This window comes from Myotis davidii, unplaced genomic scaffold (assembly GCF_000327345.1).
Source record: "Myotis davidii unplaced genomic scaffold, ASM32734v1 scaffold217, whole genome shotgun sequence".
Taxonomy (NCBI): Eukaryota; Metazoa; Chordata; class Mammalia; order Chiroptera; family Vespertilionidae; genus Myotis; species Myotis davidii.
Window position 1 is genome coordinate 4,740,034 of NW_006290034.1, and position 9,810 is coordinate 4,749,843.

At 44.2% G+C, this 9,810-nt stretch overlaps 1 protein-coding gene across 4 annotated transcripts in view; it reads left to right on the top strand.

Annotated features, from left to right (window-relative positions):
* Positions 1–2,151: 2,151 nt before the first annotated feature.
* Positions 2,152–9,810, top strand: part of GPSM2 (G-protein signaling modulator 2) — a 28,633-nt gene continuing 20,974 nt past the window's right edge. For 2 of the 4 annotated variants that reach the window (XM_015563410.1, XM_006762951.2), the window contains exons 1-4: positions 2,152–2,494; positions 8,214–8,435; positions 9,040–9,175; positions 9,480–9,622. In XM_015563410.1, the coding sequence (XP_015418896.1) occupies positions 2,439–2,494; positions 8,214–8,435; positions 9,040–9,175; positions 9,480–9,622 (557 nt within the window). In that variant the 5' untranslated portion in view covers positions 2,152–2,438. Of the gene's footprint in view, positions 2,495–6,438; positions 6,993–7,034; positions 7,236–7,661; positions 7,667–8,213; positions 8,436–9,039; positions 9,176–9,479; positions 9,623–9,810 lie in introns of all 4 variants that reach the window. The other 2 variants (XM_015563411.1, XM_015563412.1) reach the window with 2 other exon arrangements.

Below are 9,810 nucleotides of genomic sequence, written 5' to 3' on the forward strand. Positions count from 1 at the left end.
TGAATAATATTCCATTGTGGATATATACCACATCTTCTTTATCCATTCATTTATTGATGGATATCTAGGTTCCATATCTTGTCTATTACTAGTGATGCTGCAGGGCACGTAAGGGTACACACACACACACACACATATACATACATACACACACATACATATATATTTAAATTAGTGTTTTTTCAGTCTGCAGGCTGACGCTCTATCCACTGAGCCAGACCGGTTAGGGCTTTAAATTAGTGTTTTTTATTTCTTCAGTTAAATACCTAGAAGTAGAATTGTTGGATCATATGGCAGTTCTATTTTTAGTTTTGTTTTTGTTTTTTTAATTCATCTTTATTGTTGAAAGTATTACAGATGTGCCCTCTTTTACCCATTGACCGCTCCACCTGCTCCGCCCTATTTTTAATTATTTTAGGAACCTCCATCCTGTTTTCCATATGGCTGCACCAATTTACAATCCCATCAACAGTTTTCCATAGTGGCTCCATCAGTCTGCATTCCCACCAGCAGTATGCGAGGGCTCCCTTTTCTCCACATCCCCGCCAACACTTGCTGTTTGTTGATTTATTGATGATAGCCATTCTGACAGGTGTGAGGTGATATCTCATTGCGGTTTTAATTTGCATCTCTCTGCCCCAGCCAGTTTTCTCAGTGGTTAGAGGTGTCAGCCAGCAGACTGAAGGGTCTTGGGTTTGATTCTGGTCAAGGGCACATACCTCGGTTGCAGGCTTGATCCCGGCCTCAATTGGGGTGTGTGTGAGAGACAACTAATCAATATGTCTCTCTCATATCAATGTTTCTGTCTGTCTTCCCCCTCCCTTCCACTCTCTAAAAATCGATGGAAAAAATATCCTTGGATGAGGATTAACAGTAACAAAAATTCTCTCTGATGATTAGTGATGTTGAGCATCTTTTCACATGCCTGTTGGCTTCTGTGTGTCCTCCCTGGAGAAATGTCTATTCTGTTCCTTTGCCCATTTTTAAATCGGGTTCTTTGGTTTTTCTGGTGGTTAAGTTGTATGAGGTTCCTTATCTTTTTGGATGTTAACCCCTTATTGGATGTGCCACTGGCAAATACCTACTCCCTTTCAGAAAGTTGTCTTCTTGTTTTGTTGATGGTTTCCTTTGCTGTGTCAGACCTTTTATTTTGATGTAGCCTCATCGCCCGAGGAGACATTTCCCCCAAAAAATCACTAAGAATGATGTCACAGAGTTTACTGCCTCTCTGTTTTCTTCTAGGAGTTTCAGGGTTGTGAGTCTTAATTTAAGTCTCTGATCTGTTTTGGGTTTATTCTTGTATATGGTGTAAGAAGCTGGTCCAGTTTTATTCTTTTGCATCTGTCTGGTTTTCCCAGCACCATTTATTGAAGAGACTGTCTTTCCCCGCTGTATGTTCTTGCCTCCTTTGTCATAGATTAATTAAGCAGATAGCGTGGATCTATTTCTGGGCTCTCTGTTCTGTCCCATTGCTCTCGGTGTCCGTTTTGATGCCAGTACCACCTGAGAGGGGAGAGAAATGTGATGGATTAGGTTGACGTACCAGGAGACTTCAAAGGCAGTGATACTGTTCTGTGTCTTGGCCCGGGTGGTGGTATGGAAGTGTTCATTGGGTCATCCTACCATACACATAGTTCCTAACTTTCTTTGTACCTACTCAATAGTAATAAAAACATTTTAAAGGCCTTAATGAGTTCAAATACAATATACTTTGAGGGCAAATGAATACAAGTATAGCCTAAATGTCAGCACAGATATCTTCTTTGAAGAAAGAAATTTGCAGAGTTTAGAATCAATTTGTTCAAATACTAGTAATTATTGAATTTTCATTTTACTTGTTAATAGTGGTTTTTAAAAGCTTAAAATATACTTTTGTTTTTAGATAATATACATATTCTATACTTGTTTATAGAAGAAAATATGACATAAAATTGTATTTCAAGCCAGTTTAAAATTGAACTTGAGAGTACCTCTGAAATAAGCCTCATGTGCACCCTTACTTAGAGGCTCCTGGCACAGTCAGGCTCGGCTCTCTTTTCTCTCTCTCTCTCTCTCTCTCTCTCTCTCTCTCTCTCTCTCTCTCTCTCTCTCTCGCGACTGCGCCGTGCGCTGTGTGACTAGGCCCAGCTTGGGATCACTTCAGGTTACTCTCTGAAAACAGGACTTCAAGCAAAGCGTTTGTATTCCTTTTGCAGAAATGTTGCTGAAGTGCTGCTGAAAGGGCCAGAGATGCCAGGATTTGGGGCCCCGGGAACCTTAAGCTGCCTGACACTGACCTCCTTTCACTGTTAATAAAGAAGAAGCAGCAGCTTAGCATGCGTTAACGCCAGTTCGTTCCTCTGCTAACCGGACAGTCTGTGCAGCGAGTCTACACCGCACAGGACGATTGGCCCAGAGTAAGATAGTTTCCCATTGTACGCAGCTTGTAATATGCCTCGATGGAGGAGAGTTTGGTGAGCATGAGGGAAGACCATTCTTTTCATGTTCGTTACAGGTAAGAGCTGCTTTCTTCCTGGGTGGTTTTTAATCCTTATTTAAATATGTATTTAACTCTGATCATTTCAGATTTAACTTTGAAAATATTCAAAATATACCAGCCATAGTTAGTATCTCCTATAAACAACGTTTTCTTTTGTTGTGGTGGTTGTAAGCTTTTATTTCCTTTCTATAGGAAAATGGTGTAGAGACCAATTATATACTATATAGTTTGTTGTCTGTTGTTCTGTGGAAGAGTTTATCAATAGTTACTTTATATTTTTATAACTCTTTCTATGATGCAAATATAAAATTGAAAAATATTTCTAAATCTTTGGCAGTAAAAGATGGATTTTGTAATGTGGTCAGCTGAATGACCTCATTTTGTGTTAACAGATTTTAAATGGTGATCGTTCTAAATGAGCTTTTTTAAAAATGGGAATTAACATTGAAATGTGTGGGTACTTTTCTAAACATGATAAGCTAATAGCCAGTTTAATATTTAGTGATAAAATATTAATGACATTTCTGTACATTTGGAAACAAAGCAAGAATATCTGCTTCATTATTACTTAACATTTATTCTGGAAGTTCTGGTCATTGCACTAAACTGTAAAATAAACACAAACATAAATATTAGAATGGAAGACATAATTTTTAGTAAGGTGATTAGATACCAATAACTTTTTTATCAAAACTGTTACAAGTTGCCCAGCAAGTGTGGCTCAGTGTTTGAGCATCCACCCATAAACCAGGAGGTCACGGTTCGATTCCAGGTCAGGGCACATGCCCGGGTTGCAGGCTCGATCCCCAGTTGGAGACTTGCAGGAGGTGGCTGATCAATGATTCTCTCTCATCATTGATGCTCCTATCCCTCTCTCCTGTCCTCTTTCTGAAATCAGTGAAATTAAAAAACAAACAAAAAAACAACCCCCAAAACAGAAAAAGAAATGGTTACAAGTTAATGTTAAATAAATACGAGAACATTCAGCAACGGACATTCAAAATCTCTAAGGAGTGAAGGTCTCTGCTGTGTTAACCCACGTTTAGGAGGCGGGGTGGGGGGTGGGGGGGGACTGTCCTGGGGCGGATGGCTCACGCTAGGGCGTGGGGCGAGGGAGTTTGTACAGGTAAGGGGAGGGCATCTTTACTAAAAATAAAAAAGTTTCAAATAAGAGACAATGGAAGGTATTCAACATGATTAAAATAAGCTTTTAATACAGGGATTGCCCTCATTCCACCTTTTGGGCATAGTTCCAGAAACCTCCTCCCGCGCTGTATCCAGTGTGGAGGCTTGCCAGTTTACCTCCTGTGTTGCTCAGACTCATGTACCCATCTGGACCCTCTCCCCTCACCCCCACTGCTGTCGTTGTCCCCCTTCGTCCTTCCTCTAGACCCCCATTCTCATCCTCTTGGAGTCCATCCTTTAAATCGGCCCTGAGGCCTCAGTCTGATTCACAGAGCTAATCCCTAGGTGGCTCTTCGTCCCTGCAGGCAGAGCGAGCTTACATGGACCGTGGGTCTTCCATTGTCTGCCTCTGCCTGTCCCTGACCCTGACTTCCAGGCCTCACCTTGCGCTCTGAGCTCTGTTCCCCGAGGGCGGGGTGCTGCTCCACGCCAACAGCTAAGATCCGGCTCAGAGATCTCTCCTCCTGACAACCGTGTCCCCTCTCTGTGCTCCCATGCGTCTCTCAGCACCATGTGGCAACATGCAGGTGTCCGCTCACATAAACATGTCGGTGTCCTCCTCCCTGGCCACTCCTTTGTTTGGCCATTCGCTCCCTCAGGGCAGCCATGCCTCGCCTGTCCTCCGGCTCAGTTCACTCGATGGAATGTCCATTGAACTTCATTGGACACAGCCATCAGGTGAACCCAGGGAGATGCTTATCGGTCTCGCTAAAGGTTCCCAAGAGCGGTGTGCCCCTTCACTCTAATTAATAAAAGGACATCCTCGGGTGCGGGTTTCTTTAAATGAAAAATAAGTAAATAAAATTGTTTTCTGAGAATAGTGTGTGGTGACGTGAAGTGGGAAGAGCTGTATTCGGAGACAGATGGATTTCATTTCTCAGCCTGAGAAGTTCAGGCTCTGTAATAGTTCACAGGGTTATTTTGAGAATTGAATTTGATATAATATGTAGTAAAATCACTTTTAAAACGAAGTTACAATCAGAATGTAAATCAAGATGATTTTGCACTGCTTTTCCCTTCTACAAAATAAACTAGATAACTAGATGTATGTGGCAAATTAAATGGATGGAAATTGTGGGGCCAAGCCAGGACTGGCCATGGAAAATGTTGGTGCCCAGTGAGCACACACGGGGCGGAGCTGAGGTCTAGAGACGCGACAACCACAGAGACAGAGCACGCCTGAGACGCTGCAGAGCAGGCTGGCTTTGAGTCCCAAGTCCTGAGTCTTTCTTCTTAAATAGTGTGTGAGCCCTTTGCAGAGAGTCAGACTTGGCCATAATCTGCATTAAATCTTCTAAAATGAGGCAGCATCAGTGATCTAACCTCTTTGCTTTCATTGATGTACTATGAACTCAAGAAACCAAAATTAAGGAGGTAGAGAAAAAACCTAGCATGGAAGGAAGGTTAAAAATAATATTAAAATGGAAAAATGAAAATGTGAGGTTGTGCAGAAAATGAGGACTTACAGCTGTAGTGGTCGGTCAGCAAAAGTGAAAACATTTCCGATTATTTATGGTTATTAGGCAGGGCGTGGGGAAGAACAAAGGAAACTGTGGGGTGGGTTTCAATGGGGAGGAGTTTTCCTGGTTTGTCCTCTACTCTGGGTGTTTTCTTTGTTTTCAGCCCAACTGGTAAACAAAGGAAGTAATTCTATTCTCTCGCAGAGACCAAGAGGATATGAAATTACTTTCTCTGTTACTATTTAATGATCTTCTAAAATATTTACAAACCAACCTACCTTGACTGTTTTGCACTGAGATATAGTTCATTGAAGTCTTGGAGATTTTGCCAGAATATTGGCTTCTTTCTAATAAGATACACGAGCCATGACGTGTATGGAAATTGTGGACGTGTATGGAATGAACCAGAGGCTGGTGTCTGGGTCTTGCTTTTAGGCACAGGGACTGAAGTGCCTTCCCGGGGAGCTCACTCCACGGATCTCAAGGGCAGCCTCACAGCCAGGTGCTGTCGCTGTTTCTGACGGGAATCATGCAAAAACACTTTTTAAAAATGTAGCTCATATGACACCGCTCAGCCCTTAGCCAGGTTGTGTTCACTGCACCGTCATCTGGACGGACGGCTCAGTGTAACGCTGTGTAAGTTCAAGCGCAGGAGGTCAGTATTTGTGGTGAAGACACTGATCTGAGGAGTCGCTTCTCTGTTTTATGTGGACACCGTGACGAGCTTCTAATTTTTCTGTTCTGCCTGGTTCTGCCTTCTCCCTGTCTCCCGGTCAGCAGCCTCCTGGCCCTGAGCTGCTGGTGTGCTGTGTGGGACCCTCCCCCTGAAATAGGGGCTGTCATCAGTATCCCACTGATGGGCGGCAGGGCACTCTTTAACCAGTACCCTGCCGATGGGACATTGAGTGGGCTGTGTGTTTTACATACAGCTTTTTTATTTGCATGCTTGGAGCTATTATGTATACATTTCCTAGCAGTGAAATTGCACTGTGTGAGTGTGTAGTGTCCCTAAAAATGTATATACACTTTAACAGATGATGACTCAATTTTAAAAATGAAATGTATTTTAAGAGAAAAATTAATATTTATATGTAAAAATATATTTTCTAATTTTTTCCCTGTGATAATTCTTAGATATTCAGAGGTTTTGGTATTTAGACAAAGACAGCTAGTTAAGGCACCTCATCTAGTGAAAGAACCTTTCATAAAAATCACATTTTTACACATTACTACTTCGCTGACTCACTTCTCGTCACACACAGAATACTATACCAGTAACCTCGTAAACGTTAAATAAAACACTTTTTCTTTTAGGAACTCTTTCATTTTCAAAAATACGGTTCCAAAGGGCAGTTTTCACTTGTGAATGACAAGGAGAGACCCGTGACTGGAAGTGGCCTAAACGTAACGACATCAGGCTCCTTATGCCCCCGACTGCCACGTGCTCTCCCTCGTCCCTCCTGTCCGACTGGCTTATCTGCTGCTGAAGCGAAGTGGGAGCAGAGGGTCCTTTGCGTGGTTTTGCTTAGATCCATGGATGAGGGGGCATCACGTCTCCCTGGATCATAAGACAACACATTGCTGCTGGAAAGCTTGAGACCGACCTGCCCGAGGGGGCCATGTGGGCTCCGAGCCAGAGGCCGGCTTTGCACCAGAAATGGGCTCGCTGCCCCTGGTCCGGATTTTTCTTTTTCCTCAGGTTCTGTGGGTTTTTTGGTCCAGATTTCCTTCTGGCCTCATTGGTCGCCAGGACCAAGCCCAGCGCCCGGTTAGACTTGCTGAAAGCGAATCCCAGTGGGTTCCCTTCAGTGGGTTAGCTCCAAGACGGATGAGCTAAACCAGTCTTCCACAGGGGGACGCTATGCCGGGTGTGGGACATGGGAACTTCACTTGCTTTTCTGTCTCAATAGCCACATGTGTGCTTTAATGTGCATGAGAAAACAAGCGTTAGTATCACATCAGACTCAGTTCACAGCCCTGCTTTGGATGAGCTAGGTCTTTTTTTTAATGACGGTGCCATTGGAAGGACGTTGGCCAGATCACAGAAAGCCATTTAAGGGAATGACAGCTGGAACGTAGACATGGCAGAAGTCACAGATGTTGGAGAAACAGTGTGAGCGACACCTACTCACGTTTAGGACTAGAATCCAAAGTATCATTGCTTTTTCTCCCTGGATGTAGTTAGTTAACTTAATTCTCTGACTTAAATTCAGTGACAGACTGAGAACTGAATTTCTGTGAATCTTTAAGCCTTGCTTTCTAATGTGTAGCTTCTTGACACTTAGTGCTCTTATGGCGTGCCTTGTAGATCAAGACGTTTTGCTCCTTTATTTTCCTAAGTACAAGTAAACGTGTGGTGGTGGGAAAAGGAAGGAGAGTGAGTGTGTGAGAAAGATGGATGGGAGGAGGGGGTGATGGACAGGTGAGTAGGTTACCTGGACACCTGGATCGAGAAGAGTATAATTGTGGGACTTCACTTTCTCAGGCACCCCATCTCCCTGAGGAAGTCTAAGTCTGCCACAACTCTAACGGTTTAGCAGTGGTTCTCAACCTTCTGGCCCTTTAAATACAGTTCCTCATGTTGTGACCCAACCATAAAATTATTTTCATTGCTACTTCATAACTGTAATGTTGCTACTGTTATGAATCGTAATGTAAATATCTGATATGCAGGATGGTCTTAGGCGACCCCTCTGAAAGGGTCGTTCGACCGCCAAAGGGGTTGCGACCCACAGGTTGAGAAACGCTGCTTTAGGGACCTCTTAGGTTCTCTCATTGGTAAAGTTGGTTGCTGTGTGTGTGTGTGTGTGTGTGTGTGTGTGTGTCGGGGGTGGGGGCATTAAAATGGGCTCCATGTAGAAATAGTTAGCTATTCTATATAAAAGACCTGAGACTCAGAGACATTGAATAGGCAGGTGGCCTCTTACATAAATAACGGCTTACCGTTTATCAGTCATGCACATACTTCAGTTATGGAGGCAGCTGTTCTGAGCAGGGGCAGCCACAGTCCACACTTGCATGGCGTATGGAAGGGAAGGCCGTGGGGTCCTGATGTGCTGACGGATGTGGCTCTCCTTGTCGTTCTGTAGAATGGAAGCCTCTTGCCTGGAGCTGGCCTTGGAGGGGGAGCGCCTGTGCAAGGCTGGAGACTGCCGCGCGGGGGTGTCCTTCTTTGAAGCCGCAGTTCAGGTGGGAACCGAAGACCTGAAGACCCTCAGTGCTATCTACAGCCAGCTGGGCAATGCCTACTTCTACCTGCACGATTACGCCAAAGCCCTGGAATACCACCATCACGATCTCACTCTTGCAAGGTGATTGGCTTGAGCCTCTCAATGTCCTTTCTCCCTAAATGGTCACTTTCATGACATTTGTATTCAATTTAAAAGACCAGTTGAGCCGAAACCGGTTTGGCTCAGTGGATAGAGCGTCGGCCTGCGGACGGAAAGGTCCCGGGTTCGATTCCGGTCAAGGGCATGTACCTGAGTTGCGGGCACATCCCCAGTAGGAGATGTGCAGGAGGCAGCTGATCGATGTTTCTCTCTCATCGATGTTTCCAACTCTCTATCTCTCTCCCTTCCTTTCTGTAAAAAATCAATAAAATATATTAAGAAAAAAAAAAACAGTTGAATACATTTAGTGAGTTCTAATGAAATAGCATTGCATTTTAAAATGAATCTTTAGGCTGAGTTTAATTAACTGAATGAATAATAGTGAAATGACCCTAGAGTTTAATTTAAATGAGTGAAAATTAATTACATTTAAGTACAGAAATGTAAGTTTTAAATTTTTATTGAAAGTAGGTTTCAGGGCTAATGGGTCTTTCTTACATAAGCACCTTAGTTGTCCTCTAGGGAAACTGTATCCTGGCCACTTTAGATTTAAGTGCTTTACTTTATTATTATTATTTTTTTTCAGGACGATTGGAGACCAGCTGGGGGAAGCCAAAGCGAGTGGTAATCTGGGCAACACCTTGAAAGTTCTTGGAAATTTTGACGAAGCCATAGTCTGTTGTCAGCGACACCTCGATATTTCCAGAGAACTTAACGACAAGGTAAAAAGGGGACATTTTCACTGAATTGGTTTGTGTTTTAATTCTGTTTAATCATTTAATCAAGTTAATACCAAAAGGAAAATACTCATAGAAAACAGAACCACCATACAAATGATTAAGTAGAGGGGACAGTGAACAGTGAGAGGCCCTTCTTCCTGGCGGCCATTGGTGGGTCCTGTGTGGGTGGCCAGCATAACCTTCCTCTGGGCCATGAGGTCCAGGACATTGCAGAGCGTGTGGTAGGCATTACACCACCTGCCCTCCGGGTGCAAAAGGTGAAAGTAACACTGCGCCGTCTCCACAGGTGGGAGAGGCGAGAGCGCTCTACAACCTGGGCAACGTGTACCACGCCAAAGGGAAGAGCTTCAGCTGCCCGGGCGCGCAGGACGCGGGCGACTTCCCCGAGGAGGTGCGCGCTGCTCTGCAGGCCGCCGTGGAGCTCTACGAGTGAGTCATGCTGCCAGCCGGGGGGCTGCTGTGCATTCTTTTTTCTTTTTTTTTAAGCTGCAGCTCAGGGCGCGCAGGACGCGGGCGACTTCCCCGAGGAGGTGCGCGCTGCTCTGCAGGCCGCCGTGGAGCTCTACGAGTGAGTCATGCTGCCAGCCGGGGGGCTGCTGTGCATTCTTTTTTCTCTT